At 36.3% G+C, this 20,807-nt stretch overlaps 1 protein-coding gene across 1 annotated transcript; it reads right to left on the bottom strand.

The window, feature by feature from the left end:
• Positions 1-19,436: 19,436 nt before the first annotated feature.
• Positions 19,437-20,506, bottom strand: LOC141712562 (calmodulin-binding protein 25-like). Its single transcript, XM_074515548.1, has one exon. It carries the CDS (start codon positions 20,403-20,405, stop codon positions 19,761-19,763), a length of 645 nt encoding a protein of 214 aa, XP_074371649.1. The 5' UTR covers positions 20,406-20,506; the 3' UTR covers positions 19,437-19,760.
• Between the last annotated feature and the right edge of the window lie 301 nt (positions 20,507-20,807).

Below are 20,807 nucleotides of genomic sequence, written 5' to 3'. Positions count from 1 at the left end.
AAGTATAGATTTACAAGTGACTTTGGTTTAATTCCAACTTATATGTTATTTATAGGTTACCAGACTCGTCCCGAGCCATTTGTAACCCCAAGTCGCTCAGGCAAGTTTTCTACCCGTATAACTGTTGTTGTGATGTATATGTGTATATGCATGATCTTGTGATAAATGCATATTTGTTATTAGCAAATTCTTGCGATATATTGTAGCATGTGATATGGTATATATGCATGCTTGTTTCATATTCTTGATTTATATATCTGTTGGTTCAAATGCTTATTAGTTGCATAATACCTATGCTAAAGATAAGCGGTATTTGCGTATACCCATAGTATAAGGGAGCAAAAGGTGAACTTTTTCTTAAACCGGGAGGCGAGGCTCCCGAGTATAATATATATATATATATATATATATATATATATGAATAGTTTTTAAAACTATTAATCGAATAAGGTTTATTGGATAAGTTTATATTATTTAATGAATATTACTTGAATACTCATTCGAGGACTTATGACTCCTTTTATTTTATTTAATGAATATTATTTCGAATATTCATTCGAGGGCTTATGACTCAGTTATTTTATTAATTGAATATTATTTGAATATTCATTCGAGGACTTATGACTCAGTTTATATTATTTAATGAATATTATTTGAATATTCATTTGAGGACCTATGACTCCGATTATTTGCTGAGATATATACTTTATTTTATTAAAGAATAAGGTGTCGATAATCAAACTTATCTTTGATTATTCAAATAAAGATAGTACTTTCGTATAAGTATATCTTTGGTTATTTAATACTCATTTCAAGTATAAGTTTTACAAGTTCTACCTCAATTATTTGTATAAAGATTATTCTTTATGGGAATATTATTTAAATAATAATATTCAGATATTTTCTAATATATTGGGACTGGTTTACTTTATTAAATCAGCATTACTCCAAACACTCTTTAAAGTGTTTTCGAGTCTTTAAAATGATTTTTAAAAGTTAGAGCGGATCCCAAAACTCATTTTTATATATTTAAGATCTTCCTTTTTAAAGGAGATTTAAATACTCGCTCAAAACCAGAGGGATCCGGCTCTGTGGTGTATTTTATATTCGCAACAAGGTTGCGGTTTTGGTAAATGAATTGATTACTTACCAAACGTTCGGGAAGTAAGTCCATCTATCGAGTCGGCATAAGCAACATGGGCTCAGTGGGCGTCCATGATAGTGTAAGTGGCTCAGTGGGAGTCCATCAAATGCGTAAGTGGCTGAGTGGCAGTCCAGCATAAGGTCCTATTGCGACCAGGGTGATGACCAGTGGGGAATTCGTCCATCTACTAGTAGAAAAGGTTACTTATTGGTATCTTTGCCTGATCAGCAAGATATCGGGTTTATGCCACAATTCTTTTTCCTTCCAAAAATTTATTGGATGTTACAAACTCTGTTCATACCTTACATGACAGAGGTTTTCAAAAATGTATAAAGAAGATGTATATGTGGATATATATATATATATCGGAACTTAATGAAGTATATCATAACTTCATTTCCTTCAATAATACTTCAAAGATTTAATCTATTCAAATCTTGTCTTGTAGTCTCATCTATGTGATGAAATGTTGAAAGCTCATTATACTTTGAACAGCGGTAGTTCAAGTAGCTTTATAAATGATATAAGTATAGTGAAGTAATTGGTAACTTCATCCCTTGTTTTTACTTATATCCAGTAAGTAATTATCTTGCACTTGATAAAGGATTCTAGTAAGTTATCCTTTTAGATACTTGCATTATTGTTTACACTATATATTATCTTGCGAGCTGTAATGCTCACTCTTGCTTTATTTCTTCATCACACAACAACAGTTAGGAAAGATGGCCAGACTCAAGCAGACCCAGCGCAAGAGCGTGGGAAGCGCCCCGCGCCTTCCCGTTGAGATCATAGCTGCTATAGCTGCAGAGGTAGATCTATCTGTAGATCAGACCTTCTACTTTTGGGAATCAATTATGTATAATTATAACCTATGACAGATAATGGCAATTAATTGTAAACTTATTAAGTAATCATTTTGGGTTGTAATAACTTTTAAATTGTGGATTCAAAGACTTGTACTTATTTCAATTTCATCTCTGAGACTATAACGGGTTGTGGTGTGTGTTAGTGTGGGGTCACAACATGAGGTTATTTATTATTAATTCAGTTAAGTGATATTGTGGAAAGAAAGACCGTGACGACCCGGATCCCTGACCCCGGATCTGGGGGTGTTACAGTGCTGATTGAAGATATTATGGGCACAGATATCACGATAGTTTTTGAAAGAATTGGCAAGTGAGCCAACAAATCATCTAAAAGATGATGCTCACTTGCAATAGATTTTGGCTTCCCCAACAGAGTTAAAGAAGGGGAATCAGGAATTAATGTGTTTATCATATCCACATCCAGAGAGTTTGTTGGTGAGTATGGTGTATGAGGTGCTTCTATAACTAGAGATTTTGGCTGTGACTCCACATTTATTGGAGCCACATCAAACTGAACTTGAGAAGGTGCAGTGACTGTGTCTTTAGCACCAGTTTGCACAGTGTGTGTATCCTGTGCATCTCCAGAGGTTTTAGATTTCTTATTTCTTGTATAAGTTTGGGGTGAGCTTGTGTCCCTAACCCTCTTGGCCTGTGCTCTTGGTTGAGAACTTTGTTCAATAACTACATCCTTTTGGGAGGATGCAGCTAGAAGTGAGCTTTTATCCTTTTTAAGCACTGCAGTTTGTTGGGAAACTGCAGTGTGGCTAGGCTGGAATTCACTCAACTCTCCAGCCTTATTTTCATGGGGTTTATTTGATGTTCACCCCTTCCCTCACCTGACTTTCCCTCCTTCACACTCCCCTCTTTTGCTTTTGTGGATTTTTCAACTGGCATCTTTTGAGAGATACCAGAGGGGGTTTTCTTTCATTTAGATTTAGAAATTGTAGTAGGTTTGGCAGCTTTGGTAGACAACTGTTTGGTCATTGGTACAGTTGCCATAGCTACTCCTGAATTCAAAGAAATTGTGGAGGTTGGAATAGTTGTAGGGATGGATGAACTTACCTCACTTACCTGAGGTGCCTGTATTACAGGAAAGTAGAACATTGGCACATCCTTGTGATGATTGGCCCTGTTCAAATCTGCAATGAGTCTTCTCTCTTGAACCCAACAATCCAATTTGTTGTTAGGGTTCTCAAGCACAATCTCTTCACAGAGGTGGTTAGCCAATAAAATGAAAAATCTAGCATAATACACATTTTTACCTCTTTTAGCTAACTCACCCAATTTAAAACCTAACTCAAACAGGACAAGGTCACTGAAATTGTAAAATTTATCTGTAACTAGCATGTATAGCATGTTAAGCATGGAAATATTCACTGAATCAAAATTACTGATTTTTCTAGAGAAAACCTTAGTAACTACATCACACATGAAACTCCACTCCTTCCTATGACCCATTCTCCTAATATCACTCAGTTTAGAAGTAGGAAGTGCATAATGCATGAAATTAAGCATATTGATAATATCAGTGTCATTGTGTGGTGAAGTCATATTGTTATCAGGAATTCTGAAACATGCTTTTATCACATCACTATTGATACATAATTCATTACCTTTGATGGTTAGAGTGATGGTCTTATCTGTAGAGTTGTAGGTAGCTGAAGTCCACATCTCTTCAACAACTTCACAGAAAATTGAGGGTGATTCCAGCATGGCGTAATTGAGCTTGCAATTCTTCACAAAGTCCATCATCTTGTGATAGTCCTCTGATTGCTGAATACCCTTATTGACTAAAGCAGTGAAATTGTTCTTCTCATAAATGAACCCAGTTTGAGACATAGTCTTTACTACAGGTGCCATTGTTAGAGAATGAAAGCTTGAAGAGAAGAAGAGTAATTGCTTGAGAGAGAATGAAATTAGAGCAGTTGAATTTGAGAATGATAAAAGAAAACAATTGCAATGAAATAAGCTTTTATACTATATCAAAAATAACTGATAAAAATAATAAAGTAAAGTAAATTAACAAATAGAAATTGCCTAAAATATCCGTTTAAAAATAAACTGTAAAAATTCCTCCCATTATTCGTCGTGTCATGCTTACAAACTGTAAGTATACTCGATGGATAATGTACAGGGAATTGACGGCTGAGATTAAGACAATTCGACGGATGAAGATAAACAGTTATCCGTCGAGACATAAAATATTCCAGAAAATAAATTGACTTTTATTAGCAAATAGTATATCGACGGATGACCAAACTCGATGGATAAGGGTCATCCGTCGAGATGTAAATTTTGACTTAGCCAAAATTTCATCCAAGACTGAAAAATCAATTAAATTCCTGGTTGCATTATAACTTGCAAAATAACTCAGATAGATTTAAGAGTAATTAAGCATACCTAACTCACTTACCAACCTTGAAAAGGTGGATTCATCCAGTGGCTTGGTAAAGATATCTGCAAGTTGCTTCTCACTTGGAACAAAATGTAGTTCCACAGTACCATTCATTACATGTTTCCTTATGAAATGGTACTTGATATCTATGTACTTTGTCCTTGAATGTTGCACTGGATTTTCAGTGATGGCAATTGTACTTGTGTTATCACAGAAAATAGGAATTCTCTCAACTTGCAAACCATAGTCTAGCAATTGATTTTTCATCCATAAAATCTGTGCACAGCAACTGCCAGCAGCAATATATTCAGCTTCAGCTGTAGAAGTAGAAACTGAATTTTGCTTTTTACTGAACCAGGACACAAGCTTGTTTCCTAGAAATTGACAGGTTCCTGTTGTACTTTTTCTATCAATTCTACAACCTGCATAATTTGCATCTGAATAACCAGTTAGATCAAAACCAGAATCTCTAGGGTACCAAATTCCAAGGTTTGGTGTTCATTTGAGATATCTGAAAATTCTCTTAATAGCTATCAAGTGAGATTCTCTAGGATCAGCCTGAAATCTAGCATATAAACATGTAGCAAACATTATATCTGGCCTACTAGCTGTTAAGTACAGAAGTGATCCAACCATGCCCCTATAACTTGAAATTTCCACAGACTTTTCAGTAGTGTTTAATTCAAGCTTAGTTGCAGTGGCAATGAGAGTTTTTGCAGATGTGCAATCCATTAGATCAAACTTCTTTAAAAGATCAAAAATATATGTAGTTTGACTAATGAATATTCCATCACTAACTTGCTTAACTTGTAAACCAAGAAAGTAAGTTAGTTCTCCCATCATACTCATTTCATACTTACTTTGCATCAATTTGATAAACTTTTTGCAAAGTTTCTCATCTGTAGAGCCAAAAATAATATCATCTACATAAATTTGAACAAGTATACTAGAGCCATTAACATTTCTGAAAAATAAAGTTTTATCTACAGTACCTCTTGTGAAGTGATTTTCCAAAAGGAACTTTGATAAAGTGTCATACCAGGCTCTAGGTGCTTGCTTCAGTCCATAAAGTGCTTTCAGAAGATAATAGACATATTCTGGAAAATTTGGATCTTCAAAACCAGGAGGTTGACTGACATATACTTCTTCCTCCAAATCTCCATTCAGAAAGGCACTTTTGACATCCATTTGATAGACCTTAAAATTGGCATGGGCTGCATAGGCTAAGAAGATTTTGATGGCTTCAAGTCTTGCAACATGAGCAAATGTTTCATCAAAATCTATTCCTTCTTGTTGACAGTAGCCTTTGGCAACCAATCTGGCTTTATTCCTGACAACTATGCCATTTTCATCCATCTTGTTTCTGAATACCCACTTGGTGTCTATTGGATTCTTTCCTTTAGGCTTGGGTACCAGCTTCCATACATTATTCCTTTCAAATTGGTTTAGCTCCTCCTGCATAGCTAAAATCCAATCAGGATCCAACAAAGCTTCTTCTACCTTCTTTGGTTCTTCCTTGGAAAGAAAGCTGTTGTATAGACATTCTTCCTGAGTTGCTCTTCTTGTTTGAACTCTAGAAGAAACATCACCAATGATAAGCTCAAAGGGGTGATCTTTTGTCCATTTCCTTTGTAGAGGTAGATTAGCTCTAGATGAAGAAACCTCATTGTTGTCTTGATGTGTGATTGAGTTTTGATTGTTAGAAACTCCCCCTGAGTTTGTGGATCTTTGATTTGAGAAAGGGGAACTTTCTATAGGTGATCTGTCTTGACCTCCTGCTCCTTTTGATAACCCGTCGGATGGTGAATTTTGAGTACCGACGGATGAGGCAGGTTGTCTCCCGACGGATAACGCAGATTGCTTCCCGACGGATGAAGCATTATGTAACTCGACAGATGTTGAGTTTTGTGCTTCATTGGTAGTAGATTTGTCTGCATTATCCTTATACACTGTTCCTTGATCACTTTCATCATCACTGTCATCACTAACCATCTCCACATTGTCGAATTTGAGGCTCTCATGGTAATCTCCATCTTTCAGTCCTTCAATCTTTTTATTATCAAACACAACATGTATTGATTCCACAACAATGTTGGTTCTTAGATTGTAGACTCTATATGCTTTACCAACAGCATATCCAACAAAAATTCCTTCATCTGCTTTAGCATCAAACTTCCCATTTCGATCAGTTTGATTTCTCAGAATATAGCATTTGCAACCAAAGACATGAAGAAAGTTTAGAGTTGGTTTCTTGTTCTTGAACAATTGATAGGGAGTCCATGCATCTTGCTTGATTAACCAGAGAAATGTTCTGAGTGTAGCATGCAGTATTTACAGCTTCAGCCCAGAAATATGTTGGTAGTTTAGATTCTTCAAGCATTATCCTTGCAGCTTCAATAAGTGATATGTTCTTCCTTTCCATGACTCCATTCTGTTGTGGAGTCCTTGCTGCTGAAAACTCATGCAGAATCCCATTTTCCTCACAAAATGCTCTCATGACAGAATTCTTGAACTCAGTTCCATTGTCATTCCTGATTCTTCTAACTTTGAAATCAGGATGATTGTTGACTTGCCTTATGTGATTGATGATGATTTCACTAGCCTCATCTTTAGACTTTAGCAAATATGTCCAAGAGAACTTTGAGAAATCATCTATAATTACTAGGCAAAATCTTTTCCTTGAGATGGACAATACATTGACTGGTCCAAACAAATTCATGTGAAGCAGTTGCAAAGGCTCTTCAATTGTTGAATCAAGTTTCATCCTGAATGATGCTTTAATCTGCTTCCCTTTTTGGCAGGCATCACATAGTCCATCCTTTGAAAACTCCACTAGAGGAATGCCTCTTACCAGTTCTTTCTTTACCAGCTCATTCATGGTCTTGAAGTTTAAATGGGATAGCTTCTTGTGCCATAGCCAACTTTCATCTTGACTTGTTTTACTGAGAAGACAAGTTACAGATTCTGCATTAGATGAGTTGAAATCAGCTAGATACACATTTCCTCTTCTCACACCAGTGAGAACCACTTTGTCACAACACAGGCTTCTGAATTGAAGGTTACTGAATTGCCTTTGTCACAAAGCTGGCTGATACTTAACAGATTGTGTTTGAGACCATCCACTAAGGCATCCTCCTCAATGATGACATTGTCCTTTGAAATCAAGCCATATCCCACAGTATAACCCTTGCATTCATCTCCAAAAGTAATACTTGGGCCAGCTCGCTCCTTAAACTCTGTGAGCAGGGTAGAATCACCAGTCATGTGTCTTGAACAACCACTATCCAAGTACCAAAGATTCTTTCTGTTTCCCTGCATACATCAAAATCAAATCAACTTAATTTTGGTACCCAAGTTTCCTTGGGTCCTGCCTTGTTAGCTTTCCTTTTCTGTTTCTTAGGTCTTATCTCATTTGACTTAGGAATTTCAGATTCATCCTTAGTCATTTGGGTTGGACCTTTGAAACCATTCATTGCAACAGAATTATCATGCATATTATGACTAATAGGAAATGGCATGCTTGGTGTAAACATGTTATTCCAGTAAGGCATGTTAAATGGCATTTGTGGCATACTATATGTAGCATAATAAGGATTAGGTGCAAATGGCATATTAGCAAACTGTGCATTCATGTTCTGTGTAGACATAGTATTAACAGGCATTCATGTTAGGAAATTGAGACTGAACAGATATGGGAGTAGGCATGGAAGATTTGCAATTAACAGATAAATGATTTACACTACCACACTTGACACAGATTTTTCTAGGAGCATATTTATCAGGTATGTAGTTATTGTGTTTCTTAATCCCTACTTTACCATTCCTATTGTTTTTCCTTTTAGTCTCTGTTTTTACCTCAATTTTCTCAAGTCTGTCACTTAATTGTTTGATAGTCATGTGACCAACATTAGCCTTTTTCCCTTTCTTAACTTGACTTGACTCTCCTGAAACAAAGTTCTTGGAAACAGAACCATACTTCTCATTCAGCTTAACTAGTTTGGCTTTGCTAATGGGCTTGCTCACAGCCGACGGATGAGATTTTCATCATTCGACGGATAACACTTTTTGTTATCCGACGGATAGTCCTCATCATCCGTCGAGTCTACATCTGTTAGCAGTCCATCTACCAAATTAGGTTCTAGTTTCTCTTTGTTCTTTTTCCAGGCTTTATCACAGAAAGACTCAATTCCTTGAACATTGGTGATTTGAACATGGACATCCCTGGATGTTTTCCATGCTTTAATCACCTCTTGTTCACCTCGAGCTGCTTCTTTAAAATTTCTTCATTTTAGAAGGACTCGGTTAATTCTTCCTTAGCAATCTTACACTCAATTCTTAATTTCTCAAAATCAATAAACTGAGACTCAAGCACATTATTCCTCTCACTTAAAAACAAATTGTTTTCTTTGATTTTAGCATTTTCTCTAGTAAGAGACTTAAGTGTGACACGCAAATGATATAATTCTGTAGACATGTCATTTATGGCAACATTACACTCAACTTTAGATAAATGTGCAAGGTTTGTAGTAATTACCTGATTGCTTGAGAAACTTGTCTCTGTTTCATCAGACTTGGCCATAAGGGCAAGATTGACATAGCTGACATCTTCATCTTCATCTAGACCATCTGCTGCCCAGTCATTTTCTTGTGTAATAAAAGCCCTTTCCTTTTGTTTGAGTAGATCGAAGTATTTTTGCTTATAATCCACAGACTCAAACTTTTTCTTACTGGAATCTGACTTCCTACACTCACTGGCAAAATGCCCTAGCCAAGCCATATTTGAAACATTTGAATTTTGACTTATCCACCATCTTTCTATTTGACTTGGCTGCTCCAAAGTTCTTCTTGAACTTGAGCTTGGCAAATCGCCTGGAAAGAAATGCTAGGTGCTCATCAATGTCCTCTATGTCATCTTGGGTCAATGAATCTTCACTTTCTACTACAAGCCCCTTGCCCTTGTTCTCACAGACCTTTGAAGTTAATTCAACAGCTTCCATCTTCACTTCCTTCTCCTTTTCCAACTCAGCAACTAGTACAATGGATCCTCCTTTCTTCTTTCCTCTCTCCATCCTTTCATCCTGCTCTATTTCAAGCTCATAGGTTTTCAGGATGCCATACAGTCTCTCCAAAGTAAACTCCTTATAATCTTGTGAGTTTCTTAATGAGACTGTCATTGGTTTCCATTCCTTTGGAAGAGATCTAAGGAATTTCAGATTAGAGTCTTTAGTCTGATAGACCCTTCCATGCAACTTGAGAACATTTAGTAGTTTTCGAAACCTACTAAAAATGTCAGTGAGAGACTCACTTTCCTCATTGTAAAAATGCTCATATTGCTGAATCAAGAGCTGCATCTTATTTTCTCTAACTTGCTCAGTGCCATCACAGATTATCTGTATAGTATCCCAAACTTCCTTAGCAGTTTTGCAGGTTGATAATGTTGTCAAACATGTCTGCATCAACTCCATTAAATAGAATATTCATGGCATTTTTATCCTTCCTGACTTGTTCAATGTCAGGATCAGACCATTCATGCCTTGGCTTGGGGACTGATGGCTCGTTTCCTGTTGCAGCTCTCATTGGAACATGTGGGCCTCTTTGTATGCAGTCCACATAGGCCTCACCTTGAGAAATCATATGAAGATGCATCTTTACCTTCCAATGATGGTAATTATCTTTATCCAGAAAAGGAATCTTGACTCCAACATCCTTCTTGTTCATCTTGCTGAATTGTTTTGATCTTTAAACTCTTTATAAGTTAAGAGCTTGCTCTGATACCAATTGTTAGTCCCTTAACAATATAGCAAGAATTACAAAAGGGGGGTTGAATGGAATTCTTGAACCTTTTTCTTAAAATAAAAATCTTCAAACTCGAATACAAATATAAGTTTTTTTATTAGCACAATGCGAAATAAAAACTTAAGTGAATCAAAACATAAATAATTAAAAACAAGAGTCTTTAAAAACTTTCTGGTGGATTTAAACAATTCCACCAGAGATATATATTATATCGAGAGAACTCTGTGTGCAAGAATGCTCACAGCTGCTTACAAATTTGAACTACTGAGAATACAGAGAAATGCTAATAATCCTGCTTACAAATGTTACTCACTTTTTGTATCTCAGATCTTAGTTTCTATTTGCTACTTCTTGGTTTATATATTACCAAAATTACAAAGTCAATAGATATAATCATTATAAAAACTATCAGTTTTTATGCTTTGCTACTTTGTTCTATATTACCCAGTTAATAGGCTTCCTCATTCCATTTACACACATCTCGACGCATGTGACCAGTTGTCACTGTCAACTGATGTTTGAATTCTTTATCCGTTAGGTTCATGATCATCCGTCGAGTTAATGATCATCCGTCGGATTGTTGATCATCCGTCGGGTGCTTTGTAGATTATCTATCGGGTAGCAATCAGGCACTTGACTTCATTTCACTTATGCAGAATTACAAGACATCATCTATGTACAATTAATCAACCTATTATGCATATCTAGTTAAAGTCAACATGTCTTATATGCTACTATAGAATCTATACAAAGGTGTATGCAGAAATGTGCTACAGACTCATTATTACATAAGCTACTCACTCGATGGATAATAAATCATTATCCGTCGGGACTATAAAGATTTATCCGTCGGGACTAAAATTCGTATCCGTCGAGTGCTACATTATTTCACTAAGTAAAATTTACTTAGGTGTTTTGTTTATGAAATCATCAAGTACACAACATATGCACAACACTTCTAATCTGAAGAATCTTCTAACTCCCTTATCATCCATGAATTCCATCAGCCAGTAGGGCCTTAGATGCACTCTACTCCCTGTGTAAGGAATAGTTAGTGTCTTTGGGAGTGCATCTTTGGCTCTAATGCTCCTATCAGTTCTCCAATCTTCTTTAGAACTAAGTCTTCTAGCATGTCACATTAAATCCAAAGTTCTTCTTGAAGGATGAATAAACCTTTATTAAGCACAGATTGGCTCTCTTGAAGGATCCTGTGAAGTGGCCACTGTATCTCTTTTCCTCCCTTGTACTTGAATACTAACCTTTCAGGTAGATTCCTATAAGCATCAATCCCTCTAACTTCTTCCAGTTCATGTAGATAGAGGTTTAACTATGAGAATTCCTTGATGTCACAGATGTACATGATGTCTCCCTTGTTGACTTTGGTTTGAGCTTTGGTTAGGGACTTGGATCTGAGAGTTGAGGGCTTCACTTTCTTGACTGCTCTGGTCTTTGGCTTCATGAAGTGAGGTATATTGATTTCAGCTATTGGTAGACTATCTCAGTCTATTGGCTCATCCTTTGGAATGATAGGTTCACCATGAAAATTCTTGGATGGATCTATCTTGAATTCTTCATGTGCCACAGAGGGCATGTATGTTTGAGTTGTTGCAGATGTAGACTTTTTGGGAAACTGAACTTCCAATTCCTTTTTTCAAAATCCATTTTTTTCTTTGCATGAAGTTTGTATCTAAAACTTTTTCTCTGCTGTGATTCTTCTTGCATTTTCAGTTCCTTAGATTCAGTGATTTCAGATGATTGTTCAGGAATTTGTTGTGTAGGTTTTGCAGCTTGCAGCTTGGCCAAGATAGCAGCTTGCTCCTTCTTTTGTTTGACCTTTTTAGCATCTAGAGCAGCTTATTTCTTTTCTTGCTTCAATATTGCCTTTTCTTCTCTCTTTGCTTCAGCAAATTGAGGGTGTCCAGCCACCACATAAATTTCCTTACCATTCCTGAAAACCTTAGCAATTCTTCTTTTCAATGCTGAATGAGCTGGATCCTTATAAAATGTAATAGATCTTGACAGTAGTTTCTTCTCATCGGGCTTTGGTGTCTTGTACACTGTGTCCAAAGGATTCTTTAGAGAGGATTTAGGATAGTTCACATTTGGCTTCAAAATTAGCTCAACCTTTGGAGATTTGGTGCAGGATGGCTGTCCTCTTTCCAGATAATTCATGCTCATATCATTCACAGAGATTTGCCTGACTTGAGAGTGATGAATGGCTGATTTTTCTGGCTTCTTTGCTAGCACAAACTTCTTTTGAATGTCCTCATCAATTTTCTCCCAGTTGATAGGGCTCAACTGCTTCTTTTCAGCTGCTCTCAATATGGCTGCTGCTTCATTAATCGGATTAATACTGTCTGTAGTTGGTGGCTTGGTGAAAGCAATTGGAGGCACAATTACTTTGCTAACTTGAATATTGAGTTGTTTCTCCCCCTCACTTGATCCTTTCTCCCCCTTTTTGTTATCATCAAGTTGTGTGGGAGGGAGTTGAGCAGCCACCAATTGTTGGAGTAGTGCAAGTATGAGCTTCTTGATTGTTAAGTATCTTGGCCATTGACTTCTCTACAGCAGATAGTCTTGAGTCCATGACCTCAACTTTCCTATTGAGATCAGCCTCATTCCTTAGCTTTTGAGCAATTTCAGTCATGGTGATTGTTAAGTATCTTGCTTGACTTCAGAAATTTCTTGCTTGATTGCATGCACACTCTGACTGTGTTGGAGGGCTTGAATTTTATGCAGCTGGAGTGCTTCAAGATGTGCTGTGAGTAGCTTCTTTGTACTAGCATTGGAAGATGCCTGAATGGCTGCTTGGGTGTCATGAATTAGCTTGAATAGAGTTGATTGAAGATGTGAGTAGGAACATTCTTTTGTAAGCATCCAGACAGGGACATCTGCATCTCCCCCTATGTCCATGCTATCTTCCTCATCATCCCCATCAGCATCCCCAAAAGAAGCTTCATCCAGTTCAAAATCACTGCCAATGTTGGAAGGCATAGCAGTGATTGCATCCTTTGCTCTTTGTAAAGATTGTGTAGTATGCACCAAGTTCAGCAATCTTTCAGCCTCCTCATTGCCCTGTACAGCTAGAGTTTGGTAAGCTGTCACAGGGTGAGTAAATGTCTCAGCATCCAGGGAAATGGAATCTATAATAACTTGATATTCTTGCTGAAATAGCCTTTCCCTTTCTGCATCATTGACAATCATTGACTCACTTGTAATGGTTTCCATCCTTATCACTCCTGTACCTGCATTTCTCTCTTGATCTCTCTTTTGTTGCATCAAGGTCTCACCTTGGCTCCCCAACCTCACACCCTCACCTTCACCATCTAAGGTGGGACTCCTCACACTCACTTTTGTCAATCCTGAAGAAATGGATTGCATTTGTTCACTCTTTTCCTCTCCTTTTTCCTGGGAGCAACCCAGACTCTCACTCATTTCACTCCCTTCCCTCAATCCTTGGAGTGATTGCACTACCACTAAGTCTTCTGCATTTGTAATAATTGATGAAATTTGAAGCTGTGTAGAGACACTCGACAGATAAGGAATATCCGTCGGGTTAGCAGTTTAACTATCCGACGGATAACTGCTGTTAAGCTTATCCGTCGGGATACAATCACTACTCGACAGATGAATAATATCCATCGAGTGAGTAGAAATGAATGAGTTTGGAGTGGAAACTATTGTGGACTCTGTGCATATTGATGAGAATTTTGACACAGATGTATCAACAATTTCAGAAAGAAAAAAGCAAGTGAGCCAACAAATCTAGAAGATGAACCTCACTTGCTTGGATTTTTGGCTTCTCCAATAGAGTTAAATATGGAGAATTTGGAAGTGATGTGTTTATAATGTCAACATCCAAAGAGTGCGTGGGAGAATTTGGTGTTTCAGGGGCTTCAATTGTAAGTGATTTTGGCTGTGACTCCACATTTATTAAAGCCACATCAACCTGACTTTGAGAAGGTGCAGTGACTGTGTCTTTAGCACCAGTTTGCACAGTGTGTGAACCCTGTGCATCCCTAAGGGTCTTTGATTTCTTCTTTCTAGTGTAAGTTTGGGGTGAGCTTGTGTCCCTTACCCTTTTAGCCTGTGCTCTTGGCTGAGAGCTTTGTTCAATAGTCACATCCTTTTGGGAGGATGCAACTTGTAATGAGCTTATATCCTTATTAAGCACTGCAGTTTGTTGGGAAACTGCAGTGTGGCTAGGCTGGAAAACACTCACCTCTCCAACCTTATCCTTAGGGTTTCTTTGATGTTCACCCTGTCCCTCACCTTTCTTACCCACCTTCACACTCCCCTCTTTTGGTTTGGTGGATTTTACAACCGGCATCTTTTGAGAGACCCCAGAGTGGGCTTTCTTTGTCTTTGTTTTTGAAATTTTGGGTTTGGCAGCTTGGGTAGGCAACTGTTGGGTCAATGATACAGTTGCCATAGCTACACTAGAATGCAAAGAAATTTGTGAGGCTGGAAGAGTAGAGACGGTTGAAATTACCTCATTTACCTAAGGTGCCTCCATAACTGGAAAATAGAATAGTGGCACCTCTTTGTGATGGTTTGACCTGTTCAAATCTGCAATGATTCTCCTTTCTTGAACCCAACAATCTAATTTGTTGGTTGGGTTCTCAAGCACAATATCCTTAGAGAGGTGGTTAGCAAGCATCATTAAAAATCTAGCATAGTAAACATTTTTACCCCTCTTATTTAGCTCCCCTAACTTAAACCCCAACTCAAATATAACAAGATCACTAAAGTTGAAAATTTTATCAGTTACTAGCATGTAAAGCTTGTTGAGCATTATCAGGAATTTTATCCTTAGCAGTTTTACACTCAATTCTTAATTTTTCAAATTCAATAAACTGAGACTCTAGCACATTATTCCTCTCACTTAAAAACAAATTGTTTTCTTTGATTTTAGCATTTTCCTTAGTAAGAGACTTAAGTGTAACACGCAAATGATATAATTCTGTAGACATATCATTTATTGCATCATTACACTCAGCTTTAAATAAATGTGCAAGGTTAGTGGTGATTACCTGATTACTTGAAGAACTTGTCTCTGTTTCATCAGACTTGGCCATTAGGGCTAGATTGACATAGCTGACATCCTCATCCTCATCCAGACCATCTGCTGCCCAGTCATTTTCTTGTGTAATGAAAGCCCTTTCCTTTTGTTTGAGCAACTCAAAATATTTTTGTTTATAATCCACAAACTCAAACTTCTTCTTGCTGGAATCTGACTTTCTACACTCACTGGCAAAGTGCCCTGCCAAGCTACATTTGAAATATTTGAATTTTGATTTATCCACCATGTTTCTATTTGGCTTAGCTGCTCCAAAGTTCTTCTTGAACTTGAGCTTGGCAAATCTTCTGGAAAGAAATACTAGATGTTCATCAATGTCATCCATATCATCTTGGCTCAATGAATCTTCATTTTCTGCTACCAGCCCCTTGCCCTTCTTTTCACAGACCTTTGAAATAGACTCAACAGCTTCTATCTTCATCTTCTTCTCTTTTCTAACTCAACAACTAGTGCAATGGATTTTCCTTTATTTCTCCCTTTCTCCATTCTTTCATCTTACTCTATTTCAAGCTCATAAGTCTTTAGAATGCCATACAGTCTCTCTAGTGTAAACTCCTTGTATTCTTGTGAGTTTCTCAAGTAGACTGTCATTGGTTTCCATTCTTTTGGTAGGGATCTCAGAAAATTGAGGTTAGAATCTTTGGTTTGGTAGACTCTTCCATGCAGTTTTGGAGCATTTAGTAGCTTTTGAAATCTACTAAAGATATCAGTGAGAGTTTCACCTTCTTCAAAGTGAAAATGCTCATATTGCTGAATTAGTAACTACATCTTGTTTTCTCTAACTTGTTCAGTGCCATCACAGATAATCTGAATTGTATCCCAAACTTCCTTGGCAGTTTTGCAATTGATGATGTTGTCAAACATGTCACCATAAACTCCATTAAACAGAATATTCATGGCCTTCTTGTCTTTCCTGACTTGTTCAATATCAGGATCTGACCATTCATGTCTTGGCTTGGGAACTGATGACTCATTTCCAGTTGCAGCTCTCATTGGTACATGAGGGCCTCTCTCTATGCAATCCACATAGGCCTCATCTTGAGAAAGTAAATGAAGATGTATCTTTACCTTCCAGTGATGGTAATTTTCTTTGTCCAGAAAAGGAATCTTGACTCCAACATCCTTCTTGTTCATCTTGCTGTTTGTTGTGATCTTTAAACTCTTTGTTCTTCCAGAGCTTGCTCTGATACCAATTGTTAGTCCCTAACAGTGCAACAAGAATTACAGAAGGGGGGTTGAATGGAATTCTTGAAACTTTTTCAGAATTATAAAATGTTCTAACTTAAAATATATATGACAGTGTTTTGATTTGCAAAGTACGGAATGACAAGTTAAATATGAATCAAAACACAAAGTAATAAAAACTCAAGTCTTTAAAACTTTCTGGTGGATTTGAATGTATCCACCATATATATATATATATATATATATATATATCAAGAGAACTCTGTGAAGCTTGAATAGCTTACAGCTGCTTACAAATAAGAACAACTAAACTTATAGAGAAATGCTAAGGATACAGCTTACAAATGTTTCTCTGAGAAAATATTTGCTTAGTCTTCTTGTTGTTCTATTTGCTACTCTTGGTTTATATATCACCAAGATTACACAGTAATAAGACAAGATAATAAAACAAAACCTATCAAGTCTAATACTATGCTGCTTCACTACTCTATTCCAACATCTTTGAATATCTTCATAGTAGCATAGAAATGGACAATGCTTCTTTGTTCTCAAAAACCCAGTTGAATAGGCTTCCACATTCCTTTTGCATACACACGACGCATTTGGCTGTATTGTCACTGTCAACAGATGTTTGAATTGATCATCCGTCGGGTACATGATCATCCGTCGGGTTGCCTTGATGATCATCCGTCGAGTAGCTTTGTTGATCATCCGTCGGGTAGCTATTTGGCACTTGACTTCATTTCATTTATGCAGAATTACAAGACATCATCCATGTACAATTAATCAACCTATTCTGCATATCTAATTAAAGTCAACTATGACTTATATGCTACTTACAGAATCTAAACAAAGGTGTTTACAGAAATGTGCTACATGACTTATTGTTACATAATCGACTCACTCGATGGATGTCAAATCATCATCCGTCGGGACTATATTTGCTTATCCGTCGAGTGCTACATATTTCACCAAGTTAAATCTACTAAGGTATTTTGTTAAAGAGATCATTAAGTTCACAACATATTCAAAACAGATTTATTCAACTCCAAGCTTCTTCATAATTCCTCTGAGGCATGATCTTCTTGATCTTCTTCCAGATGGAATTCTTAGGCTTGACACTGTTTATAGAAAAAGACTCCAGTCTGCTCCTTTGACATTTTTACAGACTTTAATTGTTATAAGTACAAAATACAGATTAAGATAGCAATACAACTTACTTAGTGTTGACAAATTGTCTTAGTCTTGTTAAGGTACAGGCATGTCTTGTACAACACAAATGACTTCTCTATAACACTAAATCTGTGACTTGTAGAGATCTTGACTTAGAATATTTTTCCTAAAACAGATTTATTCAACTCCAAACTTCTCCATAATTCTTCTGAGTCATGATCTTCTTGATCTTCCTCCAGATAGAATTCTTAGGCTTGACACTGTTTATTGAAAAAGACTTCAGTCTGCTCTTTTACATTTTTACATACTTTAAATGTTAGAAGTACAAATGCAAACTAAGATTATAATAAAACTTACTTAGGATTATCAATTTGACTTAGTCTTGTTAATGTACAAGCATGTATTGCACAACATAACTTAAGAAGTTATGTATCACAATGGTAGTGATATGAAGTTTTTGAGTCGAAAGTTTAGGGTTCGATTTAGATACAACAATATACCTATTTTTAATAAAAATGGTGTGAGGGATGACATTTTTTAAAAAAATTCAACATAAAAGAGTAAAATTGTAATTTTCATTGCCATTAAAAAGGGCTCAATTTACCCATAGTTCTCTTTTAATATATAGAAGAACATAGAATTATAAGTTAAACTAAGGAAACTAAGAAAACACAGTCACGTAAATAATATAAAATAACATTTTATTTACTCAAAAGTTAAAATAATAGAAAAAGAATATAATAGAAAGAGATGATGTGCTTTATCTAATAAGTTTTTTAATTACGACTCAGTAAGATATGTAGCATAGTGGTAATTAAATGTACTTTCAAAATAGAATGTCACGTTCGAATCGTGATTTTTGTCTAATAACCTGTGTTTTTGAGTTTTTATAGGAAATAAACAATAATTTCACCATCAAATCACATCAAAGGCATTATAATTTTCAAAATTTCATATCAAAATCTATACATATCAGAAATATTATTAAACAGTTATCTGATTTTTATAACAATATTTTTTACGAGAATTTTTTCTGCATCACATTTAACACAAATACCTAACATTGCATAAATTAATTAAAAATAGAGATTATAAAATGGAGTTACTCATCTAAAATATTTACATTAATTTTTTTTAGAATCTTTCTAGAGTGGAGTTCAGAAGAAGAAACTACTCACACTCCCGTCCCAACTAATTATACAAAACTGAAAATTAAATAGATATGCAAACACATTAAATACAAAATCAGAAATATAGCGTTAGATATACAGGGTGTTAGATATACAGGGTGACAATCCATGAAGTGCTCCTTTAGATAGAGCTCCGTAGAGAACTATTATTTAAAATATGTAAATACACAATTTTTTTATATCATTTTTCATCATATATAGTTCCAAATTTTAATTACCAAATTAAAAACAAAGTTACACATGTTTTTTATTTAAAACATTATTAAAATTTGATGAAATAGTTTAAAGTGGTTCTGTAGTAGAATCACAATAAAACCACACTTATTCCAAATTAGTTCTAAGTTCACAGTAGAATCAATTAAAATTATTTTTTTTTGAAATTTTAATTATTAAACATTTTATTATATTTAAATATAATTATTATTCTATATTAGCAACGAATTTGATGTAATTCTATAATATAATCAGGTGTTCTCTACATAAGAGGGTTCTTTCTTGAAAAAACGAATACAATATATTTACAATAAGAAACCTTAAATAGCATCTACGAAACAGAGTAAAGATTAAGAGAAAATTACTTGAACAAGACGAGAATAAGATTGACGTGTAGTTGGATGCTTAAGAGCGAAGATATTTCATAAATTCAATTGTAGCCAATACATTGAAATACAAAATCAGCAGAATTACATTAACACCCTCCACAAGAAAGAACACAAAAAGATCTTCTCTATCTGAATAACCCAAAAAAGTGTTCCAACCAAACACGCCCTTCCTTTACCCAACCTATAAACACATCATCCCTCTTCTTTTTTTTACCATCAGTAAAAAGATTAAAATTTTAAACATATCAGGAATCAAAGAACTATCTAGAACTCCCAACACTAAAAAAGGTTAATTAAATCTTAATACGATGATTAATCAGTTCCTCTTATTACATTACTTTCCACGACTCAAGTGTCGGGAACCCGGAAAACGACTCAAAATCAAACCCAGCAGCACCGCCTTCCGACGAGCCACTCGCCGGAGTAAACCCCATCACCGGCTGCTGACTCATAGCCGGCGTGGCCACGTGATGATCAAGTAAAAAAGCTGACGTGTCAAGCGTAGGCAAGCACCCTTGAAACCGGTTAACCATTCTCTGTGGCTCCGGTTTCAACACAGAAACAACCGGCACCTGCCCGTTCCCAAACTTAACCCCGGTCACTTGCTGCACCATTTGTCTGAAATTAGAAGCATCCGCATTTATAAACGTCGTCGTATTCTTCTTCGATGCGCGAGACTTTCGCTTCGTAATCTTCCCATTGCTAACTCCATTTCCACGTCGTTTGGGAACAGGAGTATCCGGATCCGACCCGGAAACACTAGGTGTAGGCAAAGTCGAGGTGGAGTCCGGTTTAGCCATACTATAAAGCGGATAAAACGGATCCTCAACCGGGTTGAAGTTGATATTATCGGAATGATTATAAAACGTTTTGTGGAGAGCGTTGGTTATGGTATCGGTGTCACGTGCGAAGGCATCAGACAGCCATGAATCGGTGAATACCGGTCTGTAATTCCATGGCTCCGATGAAGTCATTTTGTACAAGTAAAAATGAGTTAGGGTTTGAGACTTGAAGGAGAATGATAAAGATGATGACTGAGGGAGAGAGATACAGGGGGGGTTTGTATATGTATAGAGAAGAGGAGGCGTTGAGGGGGAATAAATAGGACGGTGAGGGGGAAAGAAGCGCGTTGAAGGAGGGGACACGTGTAAGAAGGAAAGGTAGTGAGAGCTAAATTGCTTGACTCTAGAGTCTAGTCCCACTCACAATACTGCTGATGCCATGTGGGTCTCTCTTTTTTTAATAAAATTTTTTAAATAGTATTTCATATATCCCAAAATTTGTGTTAGTTTGAATTTTTTACCAATTTTAATGCGTTAAATATGATTTTTATATAGTAACTTATGGTTTCAATTTTTTTCTAGTAGAATTTAAAT

This window comes from Apium graveolens, chromosome 3 (genome assembly GCF_009905375.1).
Source record: "Apium graveolens cultivar Ventura chromosome 3, ASM990537v1, whole genome shotgun sequence".
NCBI lineage: Eukaryota > Viridiplantae > Streptophyta > Magnoliopsida > Apiales > Apiaceae > Apium > Apium graveolens.
This window is presented reverse-complemented; position numbering and strand designations above follow the sequence as displayed.